This window comes from Meriones unguiculatus, chromosome 1 (genome assembly GCF_030254825.1).
Source record: "Meriones unguiculatus strain TT.TT164.6M chromosome 1, Bangor_MerUng_6.1, whole genome shotgun sequence".
Lineage (NCBI taxonomy): Eukaryota > Metazoa > Chordata > Mammalia > Rodentia > Muridae > Meriones > Meriones unguiculatus.
Window position 1 is genome coordinate 108106475 of NC_083349.1, and position 26676 is coordinate 108133150.

The 26676-nt window shown below is 40.5% G+C and overlaps 1 protein-coding gene across 1 annotated transcript in view; it reads right to left on the reverse strand.

Moving 5' to 3' along the window:
- Babam2 (BRISC and BRCA1 A complex member 2) overlaps nt 1–26676 on the reverse strand; it is a 388471-nt gene that overhangs the window by 239854 nt on the left and 121941 nt on the right. The window contains exons 5-6 of the mRNA XM_060364766.1: nt 21503–21697; nt 8334–8408 (exon numbers count right to left, since the gene is read on the reverse strand). Of these exons, the coding sequence (XP_060220749.1) occupies nt 8334–8408; nt 21503–21697 (270 nt within the window). The remainder of the gene's footprint in view (nt 1–8333; nt 8409–21502; nt 21698–26676) is intronic.

Here is a 26676-nt window from a genome sequence, read left to right on the forward strand (position 1 = left end):
CCCAATATTAATTTACAGATTAATGTGTTTCTCTGTGCTGTTTCCATACCACCTTTGAATGTTGAAAAATCTACTATATAGGAAGATTTCCAGTTGGTACTTAATTATTTCCAATTAATGTTTGTTAAGTGTATAATCAACTAAATTATGCTGTACTTGAGAACAATGATTTCCACTTGGATTTAGAGTGTGTATGTCAAGAGGAGGCAGGGTTGCCTAATCCTAGTACCATTCCGAGTCTAAATCAATACTGAGGTACTCTGCATAGACTGCATGCCAAAACCAAACACTACCTATTGGTAGTTTCTGCTGCAGGGGTTACAGCAGCACAAAACAGTGTGGGCTCAGATACCGACTAAACCCCAGTTCAAAGTCCCTCCTCATTGGGCCACGAACACATAAATCACGTGCAAAGGGAAAAACAACTTTCCGCTGCCCTACATTATCACAATGTAGGTCATATCACATGACATGATCGGTATGAAGAGATACTCTTGTTTGGCCTATGCATGGGTTTTAAACATATTTATCAGATTAGTGAAATGGCTCAGTGGGTGAATGTACTTGCCAACAAGACTGATGACCTGAGTTCAATCGCAGGAACTCACGGGTCACAAAAATAATGATAATAATAACTTCTGCAAGTTGTTCTCTGCTCTCCCTCCACACATGTGCCTTGACATGAAAACACACACACACTTGAAATATATAAACAAGAAGAATAAAAATCCTTATCTTTGCCATCACTTAAAAAGGCAGAGATTTTTCATATTCCAAAACTTACAAGCCTGAGCTGCAGGGCTCCTTATACAAACATCTGCATGTCTGGCACACCACGGCCTACCTTCACCAGGAAAACAACTCTAGCTGAACAGCAGCTGCTGCGCTAGATGAAGCACAGGCCTGCAGGCTCATTACCGTTCTCACCATGCCATACTACATGACACCGAGCCAGAGCCATGTTTTACATTTTAATTAATTTATTTTTTTATTTATTACAATTTATTCACTTTGTATCCCAGCTGTGGCCCCTCCGCTACCCCCTCCTAATCCTACCCTCCCTTCTTTTTCTCCTCCCATGCCCCTCTCCCAGTCCACTGATAGGGGAGGTCCTCCTCCTCCCCTTCTATCTAACTCTAGCCTATCAGGTCTCATCAGGACTGGCTGCATTGTCTTCCTCTGTGGCCTGGTAAGGCTGCTCCCCCCTCAGAGGAAGGTGATCAAAGAGCCTGCCACTGAGTTCATGTCAGAGACACCCCCTGCTCCCCTTACTAGGGACCTCACTCAGAGACTGAACTGCCATGGGCTACATCTGTGTAGGGGTTCTAGGTTTATCTCCATGCATGGTCCTTGGTTGGTCTCAGAAAAGACCCCTTTGCCAAGATTTTTTTGTTCTGTTGTTCTCTTGTGGAGCTCCTGTCCCCTCCAGGTCTTTCTGTCTCCCCCTTCTTTCATATGATTCCCTGCACTCTGCCCAAAGTTTGGTTATGAGTCTCAGCATCTGCTTTGATAACCTGCAAGGTAGAGTATTTCAGAGGCCTTCTGTGGTAGGCTCCTGACCTGTTCACTGTTTTCTCCCTCTTTCAATGTCTATCCCATTTGCCTTTCTGAATGGGGATTGAGCATCTTACCCAGGGTCCTCCTTCTTGCTTAGCTTCTTTAGGTGTATAGATTTTAGTATGATTATCCTATATTACATGTCTAATATCCATATATAAGTGAGTATATGCATGTCTGGGTTACTTCACTCAAGATGATCTTTTCTAGTTCCCACCAACTGAGTGCAAATTTCTTGATTTCCTTGTTTTTAATTGCTGATTAGTATTCCATTGTGTAACTGTATCACAATTTCTGTATGCATTCCTCAATTGAGGAACATCTGGGTTGTTTCCAGATTCTGGCTATTACAAATAAAGCTGCTACAAACATGGTTGAGCAAATGTCCTTGTGTACTTAAGCATAGTTTGGATATATGCCTAGGAGTGGTATAGCTGGATCTTGAGTTATCAATATTCCTAATTTTCTGAGAAAGTGTCAGATTGATTTCCAAAGTGGTCGTACAAGTTTACACTCTCACCAACAATGCAGAAGGTTTCCCTTTTCTCCATATCTTCTCCAGCATGTGTTGTCCCTTGAGTTTTTTATCTCAGCCATTTCAATGGGTATAAGGTGAAATTGCAGGGTTGTTTTACTTTGCATTTCCCTGATGACTAAGGACATTGAGCATTTCTTTAAGTGTTGATCTGCCATTCGATAGTCCTCTATTGAGAATTATCTGTTTAGCCCATTTTTTAATTTGATTACTTGATTTATTGCTATTTAACTTCTTGAGTTCTTTATATATTCTGGATATTAGCCCTATGTCATATATAGGGTTGGTGAAGATCCTTTCCCAGTCTGTAGGTTGTCATTTTGTTCTGATGACAATGTTCTTTGCTTTACAGAAGCTTTTCAATTTCGTGAAGTCTCACTTATTGATTATTGATTTTAGAGCCTGTGTTGTTGGTGTGCCAGAGCCATTTTTGATCAGTACCTGCCTGCTCTGTTAGTATCTGCTAAGCCGGATCTAACTGAAAGCAGGCTGGTGGCAAGTGCTTAACCTATTAACTACAGTAACTTGCTGTTCAGGAAGCTGCTCCTGTATCAACTAGACAATCACAGCAACAAGGACACTTTGGTGCTGCCCTCCCTGTTAGTGAGTTCCTTGAAGCCCTGCATGCTAACAGTCTGGGCATTCATTGCAATTCTGCCTGTCTTGGGCTCTTAAACATATCTTGACAGGCTCACCTTCATGTCTGCTTTCTGTCTCTACTTGGCAGAGTGAACTGTGTTTTTCACTGTGTGTCCTGACAGATCAGACAGCCACAGTGGGTGGCTTCAGAAGAAAGATGACCGCCTGACAGATGAATGACTTGGCTTTTTCACCCGCAATTCATTTTCATGGTGTCAGGATTCAGATTCCATAGGGGAATGAAATTTCAGCAAGCATTCCATTGGAATGAATAGTCTCACTGTGTCACATAAAATGAAGCCAGTAAGATTACTGTAAAAACCAGAAGTCCACGTACTTCAGTCACAGTAAACCATTTTTGGCTTGGCCTGCTTCTGGCCTGGCCGAAAGGAGGGACACATCCTGTGGAGGGACACTCCAGAACCGTGTAGACTGCATGAACAATGTGACATTTTCTTATCCAAAGAAAAGCTGCTGCTGCTATTTTTTTGAAAGGTTATGTTTACCATATGCACTATAAGGTGGCTAGTTTTATGTCAACTTGACACAAGCTAGAGTTATCAGAAAAGAGAAAGTCTCAACTGAGAAAATGTTTCCAGAAGATTGGGCTATAAGCAGATAAGCCTGTAGGGCATTTTCCTTAGTAATGATTTATGAGGAAAGGCCCAGGGACCTTGTGATTGGTGCCGCCCCTGGGCTGGTGTTCCTGGTTTCTAAAAGAAAAGCAGGCTGAGCAAGCCATGACAACACAGCCAGCAAGCAGCACTCCTCCATGGCCTCTGCATCAGCTCCTGCCTCCAGGTTCTGCCCTGTTTGAATTCTAACCTTAGCTTCCCTCAACAGACTCTATGATTCAGGGTATGAAAGCCAAATAAATCCTTTCCTCCCCAAGCCGCTCTTGATCGGGGTGCTTCATCACAGCAGCAGAAGAAGAACCAGGACACACTACCAGCAGGGAGTGCTGCTTAGCCCTCCAGGCCAGACAATTTGACAATTTCCTGTGATATTATTAAAGAGATTCGCACCAATGACTTTACCTTCAGTCCGTATAAAACTATAGACTGTGTAAAACAAGAAACCAATTCAAAAATACATACATACCATATCAATAAACTTCTCCCCTCCCTCCAAATTATTATAGTTGTAGGTACTTCTTATTTGAGTATTTGAGAATTTCGTATTCAGATGATAAAAACTTAGTAGGGAATTACAATCTTTTCTCTCATCACAGAGTATAGTTTTTAGGAAAACAATGGAATAAAAAGACAATGCTTTTTTAGCATTATGTTGTTAGCTTTAGTATTTCACAGAGCAAATAGTAAAGATGGGAACATAGAAGCCAATTTTCACTAACAAAATGAAGAGCAGCATCTACTAATGATTAGCTTTTTCCTATGAGAAAGAAAGCAGTCATCCCGGGGTTATTTTTTGGGGAGTGGTTCCACGACTTGTGGATGTGCTTAGGTTGTTGTTATAAAATAATATCGTATTTGCATATAACCTATGTGCATCCTGCCATAGACTTCAAATATCTAGTACCATGTAAATATTTTGCAAATAATTGTTATACCATATTATGGAATTATTCAAACCCCTCCCCCCAAAAAACCCTGTACACATTCAGTAGAGGTAAATTTTTTTCAAATACTCCACCTTTGCTTGGCTATATTCATGGATTCAGATACAGAACCTGTGTCTCTGCATGGTCAAATGCATATAATTGAAAAAATAATCTTTCTTTGGTTAAGTATTGTGATGAGTAATTAAACGTTTACCATTTCACTGTCCTCCACGCTGCCCTGAGACCACAATCTCTCCCTACAAATACATCAGATGGGGTATGAAACTGGGCCCCTAAGACACAGACTGGAGAAGGTCGGTGTATCTAATCTGACGTCTGTGAACCTCGGGGTTTGTGTGCTGCTGTGTGGACAGGTACAGAGTAATACATCTTCCCTTTCATTTACATGAGTTTGGGCTGAATTTCTATCACCTGCAAATAAAGAGTAGTGACTGAAAAATTATTTTTCCACTGACTGAGTTTTTCTCTATCTAAGCCTTTCAATTAGCTCAACTGAAAACAAAATTCAGGGTCTGAAGTTAGGCATCATTTAAAAAACCATATCCACTAACAATAAAAAAGAAAATCGTATCATAGAATATGTATTAAATCGCTCATTATAACATCACAGAATCCATTAGTAATATATTTGGTATAATTGGTCATATGAACATAAGAGTAGATGGTGAGATACCATAACGCGATGAGCCTCACTGCAGCAAATCAGCAGGGTGTTACAGCAAACATCAAGATATTCACAACATCAAGATATTCAGCATTCACAAGTTCTGCTTTAGAATTTGTTTAATGCTAAGAAAAGTGAAGCAAACTGCTTGCTTCGTGACAAAGCATAGCCTGACTCTAGAAGCTGAAGGAGTTAACTTTATTTTTATACATACAGAGACAGTTACAGACCTAGAAATTAGGTCTAAACACCCAAATACAAGTAGCATGTCAAAGAGTTCTTAATGCAAATGTTCTCCAGGGAGCACAGCAAGGGCTGCAGAGAAGGTTTGGCTGTTAGGAGCACTTGCTGCTCTAGAAGAGAACCTGGGTTTGGTTCCCAGCATCCACATGGTGAGGCACACCCCTCCATGACCCCAGCTCCAGGAAATCCAATATCCTTTCCTGACCTCCATGGACACCAGGCACACGTGTGGTATGCCAGCACACTATCATATTGTGCAGGCAAAATACTTATACACATAAAGTAAAATAAATAAATCTTTTTTAAAAAGCATAAGCAAATGTCCCATGTTTGTAGTACAACAGGTCTTAAAATTCCCAACATATAATCCGCACTATGTCTGGGACTGGTCTTGTTTGTTTGTATGTTTGTTCATTTACATGTGGTTTCATTTGATTGTTTTACTATGGTCTGTATTGCACAAGTTTTTCCTGCTTTGTTCTTGCTGTTTTGTTTTTTTTTTTTAATAGACTAAATAAAGTTCCACAAGAACGTTAGTGTGGATATGCAGGCATTTTATCTACAGCACACAAATTACTTCAGAGGATGAAAAAAAAAAAAAAAACACATCACCATTTTGGCTCATATGTCCCACCTTTCTCTTATCTGGCTGGTAAGGAAACTAGAAGTAAAGCATAAAGTGAGACTTTTCAGAATAGAAAACATGGGCCCTTACCACTGAAGAGGAAAGCCCTGGCTTAAGAGCTGCACCTTTGAGGATACAAGCACGGACAACAGGGATGTCAAGCAGGAAGACTCCTCGAAGCACAGAACCAGCAATAAAGTAAATATGCAGTAACTAGCTTAGCCACTGTGAATTAGCGTGATTACATGAACAATGGGCTCACATATACTGTTGGATTTGTTTGGGGGAATATTTTCTTTGGTTTGGTTTTGAGACAGGGTTTCTCTGTGTAGCCTTGGCTGTCCTGGACTCGACTTATATCCCAGACTGGCTTCGAACTCACAGAGATCTGCCTGCCTCTGCCTCCCTGAAAGCATAGATGTGAGGCACCACACCTGGCTGCATTTAGTTTTAAATAAACTGAAGGACAGTTTTAACTGGAATAAATGAAGGAGGGCAGTGAAGTATACACCTCACAGGTTCCCAAGAAGAATTCCTGCTGTGATAACAAAATGCTTGCTGAAACCAAATTAAATACACACAGTAATCATGGATCTAATAGGTCCAGTCCTCACCAAGGGTTGTAGAGAAACTGACAAACTGCTGACTTCCAGCCTCAATTGGACTTCACAACTAGATACAGAGAGAAAACTAGTCCACTGGAAACTAAAAAGTTTGAAGAGCTACAAAAGGAAAAACTCTTATTGGTTTAGAGAAAAATAAAATAATTTTCCCTGTAGATGTGGTGATGCACACCTTTACTCTCAGCACTCCAGAGACAGCGGCAGGCAGAGGTCTCTGAGTTCAAAGCCAGCATGATCTTTAAATATTGAGTGCCAGGCCAGCCAGTAACCACAGTGAGACCATCTCAAAAAACATGAAGGATCTGGGGAGAAGGGTAGCTTCTGATACTACTAGGAGACAAAAATCTCACAAGGCCTCAATATTAAAAGAAGTATAGGGAATGGAGGAGAGCTAGGAACAGGAGAGGTGGCCTTCCCCGGGGAAGAGCACACCAATTGATTGACCAGTGCAATTGGTTAAGCCCTGCAAACATACACACAAGTAGCAATAAATGGACTAACCTAGTTATATTTAGGAATATATATATATATATGTTTATACATATATTCATGCAATAATAATTAGTAAAAAAGAAACAATAAATTTAAAGAAGGGTGGGGAGGGGTATATGAGAAACTTTAGAGGAAGAAATGGAGAAGAAATACTTTAGTCGAATTGTTATTGCAAAAAGAAAAGAGAAGAAAAGGAAGTAAAATATTATAAAGGAAAAAGGAACAACAACAAAAGTTTCCTAGTGATTGGTTTGTTTATTTGTGACAGGGGTCTCACTACACAGCCTTTGGCTGGCCTAGAACTCACTATATAGACAAGCTGGCCTTGAACTGCAGAAACCTGCCGGCCTCTGCCTCCTAAGTGCTCAGATTAAAGGCATGTGTTACCATGCCCAGCGTCCCCAGCCTTCTTTATGCTTTCAGTCTCTAGCCTACCAAAACAACCATTCTCAAGACTCTTGGCTGATATTTCCAATTTCTATCATGTGTGGGGAAACTTACACATGGATCCTGTCTCTTCTCTGCTCTCTAAACAACATCAAACTAAGAAGGCAGAAATTTGGCCTGATAGAGGCAGGCACATCTCTGAGTTCAAGGGCACCCTGGTCTATGGAGTGAGTTCCAAGACAACCAGGGCTACACAGAGAAACAAAACAAGAAGGCAGAGAAAAAATTTTAAGATTAGACTGAAATTAAATAAGCACAGATTGAAATTCGCTGAGGGCAGCCCGCCAAATCTTAAACCATAACCCAAAATCCTAATGTGAGCCAAGCTTGGGCCTCTGTCTCAGCATTTCCTTTTCATAACTTGCTCTTTGCTCTCTCTGGTTTCTTTCACTAGCCACAAGTCGTCTTTTGGAGCCTACTACTTCTCTGTGAAGCATCTATACACCCTTTCCCAAATGGCTGTTCCTTAGGCTCCATCCTAATTTAAAGAGTGTCATGCATTCTGGTCTAACCAGATTATGAACCTTTGGGGCTGCCCAACTCTGAAAGCAGCTGAGTTCAACTGCTGACATAACAAAGATGAAATGCCTTTAGTGAGCATGATTAAGATGCAGAGTGCCTTGGACAATGTCTATGAGTCTTTCATCCCAGTAAAATTACTAAATAAAATTATTTTCTCAAATTATTTTCCCAAGCGTAATGTATTTATACTACTAATGTATAATCATCTTGCACAAAAAATCCTCTTGCATAAAAAACCTCATGCCTACACAGGTTAGTATTTTAGCTGAAAGAAACACAATTCCAATATCTTATTACAATTTATCATCTGAACAAAATGTGAACAAACCAGTTATAAAAAAAAAATTGAGCTAAACCATCCAAGGTTGATTTGTATTCTCTCACTGATAACTGCACATTTTTACCTTGAGAAGGTATGTGGGAATGTTGCTGAAATCTACTGGTAACTTCAATAGAAAACGAGCTGAAAATTCACCAGTCTGTAGGAGAAGAAAAAACAAATAGATTAAAATACAAAGCAGATTGAGAAGTAACAATTTTGTCCAAGAAAAAAAAATCCTCAACTATTTCAATACACAGACAACTTGGATTAGGGTTTAGGGTTTCCTAACATAGGACAGAAAAATAAGGTTGGAAAAGTAGAAGTGGAGTAAAAAGAATTCTTAAACTATTAAAAGGGCACAGTTTTACATCAAGGCTGCATTTTAATGCATAATAAAAATTTAAAGTAGTATTGCATTTTTAAAAAAAACTGTGAAAAGAATATATGAATGAATATTATTTTTCAAAAAATGGAAACAGGAAGAGAGCAACCTAGCCCTCAGACTCAGCTGCTTTGGGAAGCATTCATACCCCCTCACTGATTCTCTAACTTACCATCATGTATAGACGCGCACTATAGCCTCTGTGGAAGTCCATCTAAAGACCAAACTTCCACTCATACAGAGTGATGCATCAATGCAAACCCAGGAAAGTTTCTAATCTCCTGAAAGTTCATTAATATCATTATCAACTGGTGTTTTCAGTAATTTTCTTTACAATCTATGTAAAAAAGATACAGAGAATCCAATACTTAAAGCACTTAAGCTATAAATAATAACTCTAATTAACTGCCGTGTGTGTGCGTGTGTGTGTGTGTGTGTGTGTGTGTGTGTGTGTGTTTTACCAGAAAACAAACTCAGGGTGTCTACAAGCTAGGCAAGCACTTTTCTATTCAGTCATCTAGGGGTGGCAAAGACTATGTACAAAGGCAGCAAAGCTCTGTGTTGAGCTGGTGGGACCTTGAGTCTTCCACCCTCTCTTCCTGCACACATGTAGTGTGCCTGAAATTCTGACACAGTGAATTCCTATAGGACATGTTTGACAAAAAAAAGTCATAGATGATCTAAAACTCTTTAAATAATGGTTCTTTCTCTAGCCTACCCACCTGGCCGAGAGACACAGATTAATGCATCTCTCATCTTCATCAGAGAAGCTTCTACTTGTGATAGGTAAGTAACAAACGGACCCACAACTGGCCAGAGGTACAGAGGTACAGAGAAGAAAAGATTTTGAAATGCCCAGGCCTAAATAGGACATCTATATCATAACTCCCTTCTCCTAGGGCTCAGGAATCATTGCAGAAGGGGAGGTAGAAAGAGTGTAAAACCTGAGGTGTCAGAGGACTACGAGGAAACAGTGTCTTCTGGCACCTGAACACGTGACGAGGAAACAGTGTCTTCTGGTACCTGAACACGTGATTTCACAGCAGTTTTGACAGCATGCACATTACCTGTGCAAGCAAACGTCAGACCAAAGCCCAATATGGAGAGAGGAGTAGGCATGAAGTCCCACCTTTAGTCAAGGAGCTATTGGCAACTGAAAGCTGCTGAGAAAGAGTCAGTGTAGCTCCTGATAAGTCTACCACCCTTCAGTAGAAGGCTGCATGTCAAAGAACATACAGGTAGTACAAACTAGACTATATTTGTGGGCAACCCACAAGGCTGGGTGGGGAGGGAAGAGGGTGTTGATCTGGAAGAAACTGGAGGAGAGGTGAATATGTTATATATACATGATATACTTTATATATATAAATATTTGTGTATATTATATAATTCTGAATTATATTTCAGAATTATAATATGTAGTGTTATATATAGTACTATTGATGTATGCTATACATACATAAATAAAAATTATATTTTTTCTCAAAGAACAAATATTTTTATGAAGAATATTTCTCTGTCTCTTCATACTGTGATAACCTCGCACTCCCAGTATCTTTTTTGCTTTCCAACTCTTCAAAAATTCAACCTCACAAACTCCCAAATCATAGCTTTAAGCACAGAAAACACTGAAAAATAATTTTTAGGGATGAATGAATGAGCCACACGCCAGCCATGCACACCTTTTAGAGGTGCTTCCATGGTGTCCTCACTCTCTTCTACAAACACTAACAACTAAATGGCATCAGGGTTCTGGACCTCGTAATACTCTGACATGAAACGTTAGAAGCTGAGACATATATAAACCTTAAGCTCAGAAGTTACCAGTGATACCTGCCCTCTGAGCTTTAGCACTTGCAACATCTTCTAACTTGCATCAGTCTCTAGCTAATGATGGAGCATTTCGACAACATCACCAGTCCAGCCTTGTAACAGAAAAGGGAGAAATGAGTAGTACCCCAGTACAAAGATGAGGTGAGCAAGAGAGACAGAAAGCCTGCACACTAGGAATGCCAACGGTGAGGCACATGCCTGATTCTCAAAGCCAAGCAGCTACTCGCAGCCCTACCCTGGGATGAATGCATAGGTCCACAGGATGATCTGCGAACATGTGAAGGTGACTGGTAGAGAAAAGCGGTGAAAACCTAATGTAACATCCATTCTATTACAGCCCAGAACTTCTGGTGTCAGGTCTAGCTCCTAAAGCTGGCATACTCCATTTTACTGTGGTTGTTTGGATGAAGATATACTGGATGGGCCTAGAGGTGAGGGTAAGGGATCAGGCTTTGAAAGAAAAAAGGCTAGTGCTGACAACTAACTCTATGCTGTTAAATGGGGTTTTATAAAAAAAAAAAAAAAAAAAAAAAAGCTACCAGCCTGTTGGATACTGAAAGCACAGAAACAAAGCAGAGAGCCTTCCTCTGGTACTGTGTACTGAGCTCAGCCAGGAATCCATGCTCTCTACTTTCTCCCATAAGATTAGTTCCCTCTCTGCTCACTCTTATCAGCATGCAAGCATCATTTAAAAGCAGTCTTCTTACTATACAAAAAAAAAAAAAAAAACTTCAAGTCTATGAAGACAGAAAAAAAAAATTTTATTTTAATCACAGGTCATTCACTTGTATCCCAGCTGTAGCCCCCTCCCTCCTTCCCTCCCAATCCCCCCTCCCTCTGTCATCTCTCCCTGTCCCCTTCCGAGTCCACTGATAGGGGAGGTCCTCCTCCCCTTCCATCTGACCCTAGCTTATCAGGTATCTTCAGGACTGGCTGCAATGTCCTTATCTGTGGCCTAGCAAGGCTGCTCCTCCTTCGGGGTGGAGGGGAAGCTCAATGAGCCAGTCATTGAGTTCATGTCAGAAATAATGAAGACAGAAATTAAAGAAGACATCAGAAGATGGAAAGATCTTCCATGTTCGTGGATTGGTAGGATTAACTTTGTGAAAATGACCATCGTACCAAAAGCAATCTACAGATTCTATGCAATTCAATTCCAATCAAAATACCAACACAATTCCTTACAGAACTTGAAAGAACAATTCTCAATTTCATATGGAAAAACAAACAAACAAAAACCAGACTTGCTAAAACAATCCTGTACAATAACAGATCTTTGGGAGGTATCTCCATCCTTGATCTCAAGCTTTACTATAGAGTAACAGTAATAAAAACTGCATGGTATTGGCATAGAAACAGAAAGGCGGATCAATGGAATCGAATAGAAGACCCAGAAATAAACCCACACACCTACAGATACTTGATTTTTACAAAGAAGCCAAAACAATACAATGAAAAAAAGTTAGCATATTCAATAAATGGTGCTGGTCTAACTGGATGTCTACATGTAGAAAAATGCAAATAGATCCATAGTTATCACCCAGCACAAAACTAAAATCCAAGTGGATCAAAGACCTCAACACAAAACCAGACACACTACACCTATTAGAAGAAAAAGTGAGGAAGAATTTTGAACTCATTGGCACAGGAGACAACTTCCTGAACAGAACAGCAAGAGCATAGGTTCTAAGATCAACAACTAATAAATGGGACCTCATGAAACTGAAAAGCTTCTGTAAAGCAAAGGACACTGTCATCAGAACAAAACAACAGCCTACAAATTGGAAAAGGATCTTGACCAAGGGCTAATATCCAGAATATATAAAGAACTTAAGAAGTTAAACACCAACAAACCAAGTAATCCAATATAAAATGACAGAGAAACACTTAAAGAAGTGCTCAACGTCCTTAGCCATCAGGGAAATGCAAATCAAAACGACTCTGAGATTTCACCTTACATCCATCAGAATGGCTAAGATCAAAAACTCAAGTGACAACACATACTGGAGAGGATATGGATAAAGGGGAACCCTTCTCCATTGCTGGTGGGAGTGTAAACTTGTAACAACCACTTTGGAAATCAATCTGGTACTTTCTCAGAAAATTAGGAAGATTGATACCTCAAGATCTAGCTATATATCATTTGGCATATATCCAAACTATGCTCAACTATACAACAAGGACATTACTCAACCATGTTCATAGCAGCTCTATTCGTAATTGGCAGAAGCTGGAAACAACCCAGATGTCCCTCATTTGAGGAATGGATACAGAAATTGTGGTACATTTACACAATGGAATACTACTCAGCAATTAAAAACAAGGAAATCATGAAATTTGCAGGCAAATTGTGGAAACTAGAAAAGATCATCCTGAGGTATCCCAGAAGCAGAAAGACACACATGGTATATACTCAGTTATATGTGGTTATTAAACATATAATGTAGGATAAACATACTAAAATCTATTCTCCTAAAGACTCTAAACAACAAGAAAGCCCTAGAGAAGATTCTCAATCCTCATTCAGAAGGACAAATGCATTGGAAGCAGGAGAAGAGAGAGAACAGGACAGGAGACTACCACAGAAGGCCTCTGAAAGACTCTACTGATTGAGGTATGGAAGAACATTCTGAGACTCATGGCAAAACTTTTGGGCAGAGGGTGTGGAATTTTATGAAAGAAGGGGGAGATAGAAAGACCTGGAGGGGACAGCAGCTCCAAAAGGAGACCAACAGAGCCAAAAACAAACAAACAAACAAACAAAAAACAAAAAAATGAGCCCTGGAAGCCCTGCAGAGACTGATACCGCAACCAAGGACAATACATGAAGAGGACCTAAAACCCTGGCTCAGATGTAGCCCATAGACTCAGTCTCAAAGTGGAATTCCCTAGTAAGGGGAGCAGGGGCTGTCTCTGACATGAACTCAGTGACAGGCTCTTTGATCACCTCCCGCTGGGGGAGCAGCCTTGCCAGGCCACAGAGGAAGACAATGCAACCAGTCCTAATGAGACCTGATAGGCTAGGGTCAGACAGAAGGGGAAGAGGACCTCCCCTATCAGTGGACTAGAGAAGAGACATAGGGGAAGAAGTGAGAGGGTGGGGTGGGATTAGAAAAAGACAAGGGAGGGGGCCACAGCCAGGATACAAATTTAGTAAATGGTAATAAACGATAATAAAAACTTAAAAAATAAAATGCAAAAAAAGCAGTCTTATCTCACTTCCTTGTTAAGCTCCCATCTTTCTCTCTGTTCTACATTACAAAATCATCCCCTTGCGGGTTGGGGGGGGCGAGGGGGCGAAAGAGTCTACCTGAGGTCTGTATTTCCTCTTTTGTTTTTCTTACTAGTCAAACCTTCCCCATCACTCCACCAAAACAGCTCTTGCAAGGTTACCAATGACCCTCCGATTGCCAAATTCTATGGTCATTTGTGTCTTTATCTTGGTGTCTTGTCAGCAGCACTCTGACAGAGCCAATCACTACCTCTTGGAACATAAATCACTTGGCTCCAGGGCCCAGTTTCCAGGGTCTTCTTTACTCTAGTTGGCCTCATGTCTGATCTCCTCAACCCAGAAACAATGGAGAATGCCTGGGCTTAACTCCAAGAACCTGGGCTTTCCCACACTTGCCAGCAGACTTCATACAAGCTCATGACCCTAAATAATATTTATATGGCAATGGCTCCCAAATGTGGTCTTCACTCCAGATGCTTTCCTAATTCAATTTTATTTCTCCAGTACCATGAAAACTCCCCTGATTTTCTGGGTTTCCCTTGATATTTATTCCTCATTGCAATAAATGGGAATTCTATTATTCTTTCAGATCAAAAGAATTCCACAATCACCCTGACTTCTGGCTTCCCTATTACATCACATCAGAGCGGTAGCACACGCTATTGATTGAGCACAGCCACCTCTCCTATTCACCTGCAGCGCCTGAATGAGCTGGAGGGAGCTACACCATCGCCAGGCTGGACACCGCCATTGCCCTGACTGCTTCATACCTTTTCAGCTGCGGGCCATTTTCTTCCCAACACACTCTGGTCAGATGATGACTCTTCTTGTTTAAAATCCTCAACTGTGGAAATTTTAACTCCTTTACAGAGTAAGATGACAAAGAAACAGCCGAGCAAGGACACAAAGTATTCAACACAGCAACAGCAGAGGCTAATTAATGCAGGACTCGGGCTGTGTGCGCAGGGAAGAGCAAGTAGGCAGGAGACTGACCCTGGCCCACAGAACCTGTCCTCCACAGAGAGAGCAATTCCTAACCCTGCAGGATGTACAATACTCATCCACAGAAGTAGTGGATGCAAAAGTGACTACTGCAAGCATGGGGGTGCCTGTTACATGATTTGGGGACAGGACTTTAAAAGGTGCCATGGGATTCCAAAAAACTGGGAAAGAGAGCTGGAGGAATGGTATATCAAATTCAACCCCTTTATTCTTCATTCAATAAAGGTGAACTACCTAGTACCAAAGAGACAGCTCCTCTATTCTGCTGATGCGAAATGTCAACCCGTAATTGAAATAGTAACTTCAAAGCCTCTAATGTGTTAAATCTGATGGCTTGTATGTATGTATGTATGTATGTATCTTTATACACACATATGTGTTTTAAAAACCAGTAAAAGAAATAAAACGTGGGATTTTTAAAATTGTAAGAACTCTTGACCATATAAGGTAACAAAAATTAATTAGGTATTTTTTTAACACTTGGACTCATGTGACCTGCAAGTTATTTTAGTTTACATTCTACAGTTCCATTTTTTGCCCTCTTCTAGTTTATATGCTATATTTTTATTCTACCAACTATTTTAGACCAAACATTTAAAAAAGAAAAGCAACAAAAACTCTCCAATGGTCCCTACTTTATCCTTTTTAAAAATGCTACTCCTAGAATTGATATGCACATGTGTTTATGGGCAAGGGGTTGACTGACACAACTAAGCCACAGTAAAAGAGCTGCTGTCCAAAAGCCAAAATAAGTTTGACTTTATCTGCAATGAACTAAGGTTTAAAACTAAAGTCAGAAAGAAAAAAACTTTGTGATAGAAATAGAATTCTCTATACTGGGAAAGAAAAAGTTATTTATGATCTCCAGCTTCCAAGCCTATCATACCTTCTTTTTAAAAAATATTTTATCTGCACATATTAATTATACAAACTAATGGGTTTCATTGTGACATTTAAAAATATGGACTGCTTCATGAATTCACATGCCATCCTTGTGTAGGAGCCATCCCTCTCTTCAAGTCTCTAGTTCCGATTTTAGTAGACGTGTTGCTGGATCCAGCACCCGTTGCACTCCTGGGCCTTGAAAAAGTGAAGAGAATTCAGACGAGAGATGTAGCTCATCAGCAAAAGGACTGCCTAGCATCTACAGGCCCTACATTCAACTCCCAGTACCTTAAGCACTGAAAGAGAGCACAGAAAACTCAGACCTACCTCAAAAGTACTGGAAATGCTGGGAACTGAGGCTTAAGAACTCTGTTGTTAGCTGTCACTGACTCCCCTATGATCTTAAGCTAACCTTCCTTTGTGAAACTGAGCAGATGGCAGGCTAAGGCATATCTTTGTATAACACTGAAATTACAGACACACTATGAGGAGGAATGCGTACACACACACACACACACACACACACTCACACACACACATACACACTCACATAACACAATTGTTACTCAACCACATACAGTGACTCTGTCTTTACATTTGATTTTGCGGTCACTGTTGTAGGGTTGAAGATTACTTTTACAGCATTCCTTCCTGTAGGCTGTAAATGAGACATTTGGATGCAGCCAAGTGAACAGAATAATTTGAATTTTTTTCCTCAGTCCCTGGTCAGACCTCTTCTTGGATAGATACAGAAAATTATCTGACCTATGACTGTGAAAATGTCAGCCTTCCTGCTAACTGCCTTAGTGGCACTGTCCCCAGCATCAGCCATGAATACGTGTGTCTCCTCTTTTTAAGTGAGAGTGTGTTGGCAATCACTCCAGCTGACAAGACTCAAGTCTGGCAATTTCTTGGTCCTGAGATTCTTTCCTTCATAGCAGTTGTCCCACAGTTCCTTTGTCTTTGGGGCGTAACAGGTAGACATCTTGTACAGAACAGATTCCAATCAGATTGTTCTGCCTTGGGGAATCCTCCTTCCTGTCTTAGGGCCTGTTCCCTTATCCACAAATAAGCTTTCATCTGAAATGGACCGGTGCCATTCAGAAAGATACAGGATAAGAACAAACTGGGAAACGTGACTAACCTCATCTGGGGACAGTGTGACAGGGGTGATTCTTAAGACTGATAACCCATTAGTCTGAAGGGTTGTGGAGACTCTTCTTTGGCAAGACTATAAACATAGAGTTAGTCTTATGAGAATATCATACTCTAAAAGACATTCTTAAGATGTGTTACTTATCCCCAAATTGTGTTCAATAGATATAATCCGTTTACATCTATTTTAAAGCAAGGGGGAACCGGAAGCTAAGAGTAGAGTTCTGTTCTACAACCGTAAAGGAGAGTAGGACTCAACCCCAAGACAGGGTAGATCAAGCTCTATGTTATCACGAAAACAGAAACATATGCCTTGTATGACTTCATTCAGTTCTCTAATGAATTACTGAGCAGGACAAGGTTGACAGAAAGACCTTATGATGTTTCTCAAGGCACTGGAGGGCATTGACCCTCAGAGCAAACAGGCTGCTTAAACCAGTTAACATAGCAAGTTTTGAGTTTAGCAAGAGATCATGCTTTGACATACAAAGTAAAGACACCACACATCAACCTGTGTCTTCCACATGCATGTGTATATCTGCACATTCAAACCACATACACATACATATACAAAAAAGTAGGGGAGAGCAAACAGGAATCCAATTCATTTGTGATAGCTGTTTCATGGCTCCCCAGCTGACTACTGCACTATTTGAATCTGAATAATATCTACTCAGAGACAACATCTCCAGAATGTCTTCACTCTTCACAACCATAGAACGTTTCTGCTTCTCCCTGATTTCTCAAAGATCATGTCTGTGAAAAGAGCCCTGCCAGCATCTCGTTGTGAGTCTACTCCAGGCATACTGCTATGTCATTCCTTAATCTTAGAGCAGGCCCATTCTCACTGCTGACTCCTGGGACTGTAAGACAACATGGCTAGGTTGTCTTAAGCTACCAGTATCACAATGAGTTCATAGCATCAAAAGCAAGCTAATAGAGTTCGTAATTCAAAAGATTTTGGCTCAGAATCAAGCTCTATTCAGTCTTGTGCTAATCTTCCAAATTCCTGGCTTGGCAGTGGTTCTGTTAGCAAGCTGTCCTTTAATATAGCCCTGAGCCCCTGTGCCAAGCTCTCACTCATCCATCCCTCAAGGCTCACCTTTGTATCCTAGCTTTTCATTCTTTGCTTGGATGCTAACTCATGTCCAAATATTTTTATTTCTATATTCTCATTCCTGTAAGTCACCAGGTCTTGTCTACTATGAGCTTACACATAACTATTGCTGCCCTTGCAGGATTCTCATGTGCTTTTACTTACCTTAATATCACAAGTGACTCAGGAGCAAAATATCAAAATCACCCCAACATTACAGTAAAGGGGGTTGAATACAGCACTAACACATTTTACCAGTAAAGTCAGTGACATTAAGCAGAAAGGTTCTGAAAAAAACACCAGCACACTGCTTTAAATGAGTCTAAACTTCTACACTCATGTAAAAGACAACTCAAAAAAACTCAGAATTCTGAAATCACAAAAGGTACTATGAAACTGGATTATATTTCAATTCAGACTGTATTTTAAAAGGAAGAAAGAGATGGGAAGACAGCTCAGCTGACAAAATGCTTGCCTTGTAGATCTAAGGGTTGATCTACAGTCAACCCTTAGAATCAAGGAAAATAAAAAATGAACAAAAAACAGGCATGTGGGGAGATGCTTGTAATCCCACTGTCAGAGACAGCATATCCCACGAGCTCACTGGCCAGCCAGTCTAGCCTATTTGGTGGATTCTAGGCCAGTAAGAGACACTGACTCAAAACAAAACTGGACAGCATCTAAAAGCAACAGGTCAAGTTGCCCCCTGGCCTCTATATGCACAGAGAGAGGGAGACAGACAGACAGATAGCAAAAACATACACAAGTGCACACACACACAAACAAGCACACAGAGTCACATATATAGACATATACACACTAACAAACATGCACACATTCATACACATATACATACACACAAACACATATACAAACCTGTGAGGTGAAAAACAAAACCATAGGAACCATAACTGGGTAGCAATTTCCATTTTAAAATGAGCCTCCAAACATTACAGACATCAGAGACTCACCAAGAAGTCATGCTGGACTAAATCCTTTTCTGGTTTATGGATTAAGCTAAATGGATTTTTTAGTAAGAGCAGTTCTGGAGACAAAGGATAAACTAAGCTCAACTTAGTAGTCATGTGAGTCAATAATCAATAGTTTAAAATCTTGAACTACAACCCACTGCTGATAGAGATGTAAAACAGCATGTCCTTTATGGGAAACTGTCTGGAAGTTCCTTAAACAAATGAAAACAGTGTTATTGTATGACCTGGCAACCCAATCTTATATTCACACACTAATCCACAGCAGGATCTCAAGGAAGTCGAGACACTTACTGCAGCATTAGCCAAAAAGTAAAGCAGTGCAAACTCCACAAAAGATTAAATACAGCACGGTGTACACGCGAGTGCAGCCTTAATAAAAGGGGAACTCTGTCACATGCTATAAGGATGAATTCTTCAGACAATGTGCTAAGTGAAATGAGCTAGTCAAAGCGGAGCAAATGTTGTACATTCATGAAGCAGCTAGAGGAAGCGAAAGTCACTGAAGCAGAATGTAGAAAGGAGGAAGATAAAGTAGTGGCCAACAGACACATAACTGGAGTTTGACAAGTTCTGCAGATGTACTGTACAACAACGTCATACACTCGACAGTGCTGCATCCCTTATATACTGCGACACAAATGACTTTATAAAACTGCAGATGGTAGGATGGCTCAGTGGGTAAAGGTGTTTGCTGCCAAGTCTGCAGACCCGAGTTCGACCCCACAAACCTGCATGCTCCTACACGTTGTTGTCTAACCTCCACACACAGCCATGGCATATACACTCCCAACATATAGGCAGAGACACACATCAATGAATACGTGCTAACAAGTTTCTTTTAAGAAATTCTATAAAGGACTAGAACAAGAAATAAAAGTTAAGTGGGTAAAGGCACTTTCTGCCACGCCTTACAACCTGAGTTCTTCAAATCCCACATGATAGAAGCAGAGGATCAACTCCCACAAGCTGTCCACACACACACACACACACACACACACACACACACACACACGGAAAAAAAAGTAAAAGAAAAACTTTGAACTGTTAAATATGTTCAAACAGGAAGACTTTTAAAAAAATGTTTTAAACCGTACTTTGTCTTTGCAACTTTGGAAATCATACCCCTTAATAAAAAGTTGGACTCCAAGGGAAACCTATGGAACGTAAGGAAAGCTTAGTAGAATCTAACAGAATGAACAAGAGAAGAACACCGAAACTCATTCTGTGTGTCAACCAGAGTTTACTCACTCATCCATTCAGCACACTCTCAGAGAACACCAGTGGTGCAGCAGGCACTGCTCCAGGGTGGGGTATGTCAGTCCTGCCCTGAAATTTGACATTCCAATAGGAAAAATCAAACAAGCGTAGAGTATGCAGCTTTCCCGCCATCCTGGCATTCACACTTAGGTGTTTTAGAGCTCCCCCCTTGTGTGGGGCTGACTCTAACAGTAAGAAAAGTGATGGGCATCTTCTCCAAGAGACTAGGTGTGAAAGAGTTGTTTCTTGTTTACACACCCTCTCTCCATCTCTCCTGCTTGCTTGCTGTGGTTAGGCCAACTGCCAGCTTAGGAGGTTCCCTGTGGAGAGGCCCTTGAAAGGAAGAGGCGGGGAGCTGAAGGCAGCTTCCAGGAACCAACTAGCACCAGCTGAGGCCCTCGGATCAGCAGCCCACAGAGAACAGCAGCTTACCACACAAATACACAGTGAAACTCTTTGCTATGGAGTACTGAGGAGACTATAGCACTGGCCAACACGTCAGTGCAACCTAGGAGGGGCCCTGAGGTGCAACTCTACCCAGATGGATAACAAAAATAAATAAATAAATAAATAAATCTTGTGGCAGTAAACACTATTATGTTAAGTCACAAAGTACTGGAGTGAATATTTTAGATACTAAATATCGCTGAAAATACATTAGCAGACATTTTAAGTACAGTATCATCATTCCCAGGTGGAAAAAAACAGGCACAAAAACTTAGGCAAAGTACCCAGGGGACAGGAGTTTGCCTGGTGTGTGTGCGTCACAGCAGAGGCGCCAGTGAAACTGGTGCAGCAAACCTAGAAGAGGAAGTAGGCAGATCCTGAAGGAAGGAAGGTGGTCTTACAGCACCCAAACTCCATGTTGCCACTGGAGAGATTGCAACTTTTGCCCTGGTGGGGGTGGGTGGGGCAGCAGGGAGTTGCTATATGAAGTTCCTGGACAGAGGAGGGCTATAATCTGCTTTGTATTTCAAAATGATCACACAAGGCAAAGGAAGTATAAGGAGCAGCTACAGCTGGACAGGGCAGCCAACCCTGTAAGCCCAGCACTCAGGAAGGAGGGATGAAAGGACTCAGAGTCTGAGGATAACCTGGGCAGTGTAGTAAGTTCTAGGCTGCTCTGAGCTACATAATGAAGTAGTGTCTTTAAAAAAAAAAAAAAAAAGTGGGGGGGAGGACTTCTGAACACAGGAGGCGGGGATGAGAACAAATTTTGCACACATCCTGTGATATTCTTTAAAAATAGTAAACATGATAACCATTAAGTTCTCTTCAACCTCTACACTGAGGGTAGAGAAGTGCCTCAGCCATCTGCATGTGAGGAAATGACTGTAGTGCACGCCACATGAACGTCCTAAGGCTCTGGCCTCTTTCATTTCACCACAGTAACTTGGCCCTGCCTCTCAGCACTCACCCAGTTGTTTTTCTTCCCGGCATAAATTTCCATGTTCTCTCCATACTGAGGCTCTTCCAGGAGCGTCTGGTACTCAAACATGAGGCGCGAGCTCTCGCGGAGGCGGCTGCACTGAAACTGGTGGTACTGCTGCACCAGCTCCCTCACCACGAGCAGCAGGCACTCGGGGTCTGCAGGGTTCCAGGAGGCAAGGTTCTGTGGAGGCAGAAACCAGGGCCAGTGAAAAACAACCCCAACAAATCCCTCCTCACAAATGCACATCAAAGCAGACGAAGGGTGCGATAAAAGCCAGAGAGCAGGACTGTTCCTGAGGGGCTCTGTCCTCAGAGGCAGGACCGCTAATGAAGAACAAGCAAGTAGAGCCAAAGTGAGATACTGAACTTGCCCAAAAGACTGATTTTGACCCTGGAACACTGAATTTGCTTATTTTCTTTATAATCTTTAGTTTTTAACAAGCAGTACCTAAATTCAGCATTCTATGCAAAAGTAATTTAATTCCACATCTGCAGACTATCTACAATTGTAACACCAGATGTAAAGAAATACTCTGTAAACAACAGCATTTCACAGAAATATAAATACAATAGCATAGACCAATCTGGGAAAGGATAAGGAATGGAGAAGATACAAGGGAAAATACATGTAGGAAATGCAAGATTTGGAGAGTAAAAGCAGGGAGGGAGTGGGGGAAGATCCTATAAGTGTACAGTAGTCAAGTTCACACTTATTCGTTCATTCTTTCCTCATTATGTGTTGACACTTGTTACATATCAGCCATGGTCTAGACCGTGAAGAAAGCAAGCCAAGTCCTTTATCAAACTTCGACTGTGTAGCAGTGAGGTCTGCAGTGGCTGCTTGACTATCACTATGTCTGAAGCCATGTCCTTCCTTGACTATCACTAAAATGTCAGTGGTCACTAACTCTGCTCCCAAGAATAAGTTAAAACAACACAATAAAACAGGACATGGATAGCATCTTACTATGGTCCTGAAATAGTCTGATATCACAGATTTGAGAAGGGTCCCCAGGGATCTGCAGGCCACTTGTAGAACCATCACACTATGCTACATTCCTTTAAAGACAACCTGAGCATAGCTGCTACCTAAAGAAAGTGAACAAGCAAAAGTAAAGGAATGCATTCACTAAAAGGAGGCTGATGCCTTTCAACATCCATAGATTCAACCAACTGCAGATTAAGATCATTGAGAAAAAAACGGTGTTTGTACTTAACTAGTACTTTTCGCTATCCATTATTATCTAAACATTAGACTATAACTATTTGGTCAGTATTTATAGTACAGATGATATGCAGAGATTACTACAAACAGCATCACTTAATACAGAGTTCAGCAGCTGCAGATTTGGGGACCCGTGGCACCTCTTGAAACTGATTCCCCACAGATAGCCAGGGACAATAGCACTTTGCTGTATTGAGTAGACTGATGTACAGGGACTGGTTGACAGTAGAGAAGGAACAAGGCATCACTCCAATGACAGGAAGGATAGGACCAAGCAGATACTTGAAAAAAAGAGGAAGAGCAAATGCTTCAGCATCGTAAGATAAAGTAGGCATGCTGGTATAAAAGTGATTTGGTCAGAAGAACACAGAGTCCTACACGCAAAGCTCTTAGCCTTGACAGCCTAAGATCCCTTTGAGATATTTGAAACTTCACTCAAAATATTAAAGGAATGTACAAACACAGACCAGAACTGAAAATGGGCCATTACATAGCCTCCTATGTGTTTCCTTCAGAGGTCATTCAACACTTATAAAGAAGAAAGATAATGACATTCTACTTCTTATTGAGCATGCCTTCCCAGGCTGCCTATAGTCATAGAGCAATAATAACAATAGTTTTAGTCAACTCAATCCCTATTTTTTTAATCTTAGCATTTTTCTTCAGTGTTTGTAAAGATTCAAACCCACATCCATACAATAAGAAAAACCATAAAAACATATTATCTGGCAAACACTTCCGAGTAATCCAAATTAATTTCAAATCATTAAATCTAATTGTTTAAGTTCATAGTATAGACATGCCAACCAATACCTTCTTCCTGTTACAATACAGCCTCCCAATACCTGGTAACGCCTCTGACCTCAACCACTTAAACACACATCACTGTAAAAAGCATGCCCATCAGTGCAGGTTTAGACATAGCAACTAACTAGCTAAAGATCTGTCTCCTGTGGCGTGTGCTAAGCAGCCCATGTTTGAATCACTTTATCTAGAAGGGGAGAACACAGAAAATATAAAAGGTTTTTAGTCATCCTTAAGACTAAGTCTCCTGAAGACAAAAGCATATTTTAAAAACCATGTCTAGCATACAGGACACTGGGCTTCCTAATTCTCTTGAACAGTAAATACAAAAGAATGGCCAAACTTTCATCAGGGAAGGAGACAGCAGCATGCATTTTCAGGACTCTTTACAAAAAAAGGGAACTGCAGCTGTGTCTCTACTCACAAAGTTTGCCTCTACTTTACTTTGTTAATGAACAAAGGAAGGTATCTGAAATGAAGGTGGCCACACACCAGAAGTAAAGGTCACATAATATACTAACAAGAAATCTAAAATAGATCCTAAAATAAAGAATAAAAAAAAATACAATTGAAGAAAGTGATTAGATATAGTCAAAGAAAATATCCAAAGATTAACTAATCATTTGGAAGAGAAACTTAATGGAGCCTCATTAAAATACCTGTGATGCAGTTGGGCGGGGGGGCAGGGGGACAGTCAGAGACTACTGAACTGATGGGGTACAGAGAGTAACTGAGACTGTTTAAAATGTAAATCTGCCCCCTCGCCCCAAATTTAGTTCACTAAAATACTAGTGGAGCAAAGTCACTGTCCAATTCACAGGAATGGGCATTCCCTGTGAGCTGCCTGACATGAGGGACACTCCCACTTAAGTGACCCTCAACCTGCCCACATATCATTTTTTATAAATCCGCTCCACTCAAATCAGCAGCCCCACAGACTGGCCCTGCCAATCCTCCTCTCTTTATCTGTGCTTCTCCTGTGAGGAAGATAATGGGTCACAACAGCTTTCGACCTGTCTCACAGGCAGCTTGGGTGTTCCTCAAAGCACAGTATTCATCACACTGAAGCAAATTCAGACACGAGAAAGGACATCAGCATGGAAGAAGCTGGGGACACTTCTAGGTAAGTGTCCCACTAGAGCAGGGCTTTGGGGAGATTAACTAGATAAACAAACATAGGAGACTTGGAATCATCACTGTCTAATAATAAAGAGTAACATTTTGGAGAAATTTCTCTTCTACAAAAATAATTTTATGATAAACTATGTCAGCAAGAGCATGATGTATAGAATGAATTAGAAACATAACAAGAAAATTACCTAAAAACTTACATCAAAATCCTAACATTCTAGCATAAACGAAAATCAAAACAAAGGAACAGCATATGAAAATATACAACCTTGTTAGTAACCAAACAAGTACGATTTTAAAATATGCACACATCATGCTATCAAACAGAATGACAGCAGTCTCTTTCCCAGCACTGGCAATCGTGTGCCCACCCAAGAGGATCATGTTCTTTGACCCACACAGGAACCTTTGTGGACCAAAGTCTAACCCTCTTGAGCATCCTGCAGATCCGCATGGCTTTGCCATTCTCTGCTTCCTGTTCTAAGGATGCAACCAGCCCCAGACCAGGATCTTACAGGACTAAATAGTGTACCTTGAGGACAAAGGTACAGATCCACACTTTTTTTTATTATTTCCATGTGACACTCTGATTTGTCTTGCCCCTCATACAGCACCCACACAGGAGAGTTGAGCCAAAATTATGGAAAACGATACTTACATCTTAAATTAGCCAATTAACTAGTAATAGTGAGAAGTACTTTACTAAGTACTTTAACATACGGGGGGGGGGGGTCTAACACTGCACATGAAAATCACCTATGCACAGAAAATTTACTAGAAACAAGTTATCAACTGATTTCTATAACTGAAAGCCATTTGTAGATTTTTCCCTGATTTTCATATTCTCTAAAATTTCTGTATATGTGTATATATATTTACGTATAAATGCATCTAACACATGCCATAATGGAAAAATATAAATTTTATGAAACAGGATAGGACATTTAACATATTTTATTTCTATCTATGCTTGTGTGTGGTCCTAGGAACTGAACCCAGGACTTGAGCATGCCACATACCAAAGCACCTTCCATGTCAACCCTGAAATACCCATTCTATTTGCCATTTGTAGCTTATAAAATTAGACTTAAGTTGTCTTTTCAAATAATTGAAACTTAGCGGGTTCTAGAGAAAAAAAAATTATATCATTTAACACTAACATCGAATTTGTTATTGCTTCAATTCCAAGCCTCACAGAATGCTATGGGAATGTTAGTGCCATAGGCTCTAGTGGTCTTAGGAAATGACCGATGATGTTTTCATTTCTAACAGAACAGGAACTGAACAAGCAGGAACTGTTTAAATGTCAGCTAGAAGAACATACAAATGATAACAACAAAAATAAACCTGTTCTTGGCTTATTTGTAACAGGACCTTGTCAACAATGAAAATGTCTATTACAATTTAATACAAATAATTCCTAATATAAAGAAATGAAATCATCTTAGACATCTCTTCACAATTCCTTCAAATACAATGTCCTACTTTCTAAAGCTAATACAGCATGAATATGGTGTGGATGTGAAATTTAGGTCTACACACAGCAAGTCTACTTCTCTGTCCACATAACAACTTTTGAATTATCTACATATTCATGTGGCTAGCAAAAAAACAACCAAAAACAGATCACAACACTCTAATCCTGTCCCATGATGTCAACAGTGTTAACTGACAGCTAATGCCAGGGCTTTACTCTTGAGAAGACTCAAGTCCTAAGAACAAAATGAAACTTAGAAAAGAACACTGTGTGCTCCTATAGCACACTAACAGCACAAACATGAGCAATGCCAGGAATTAATCAGGACAGTGGTTCCATGAGCCTCGTCACTTTATTTACAAATAACTCTCTCATAGACAAGGCTTATTGAGTCTGAGGTTCAAGGCTGTTACTGTGATGTTTGAAGTTGATAATTATAGTCTTTCAAAGCCAGGTGGAACTCATTAGAAAAATGTGCAAATCTCTGAGATGGAAGAGAATAGTTAGGTAGACACCAGTAAAA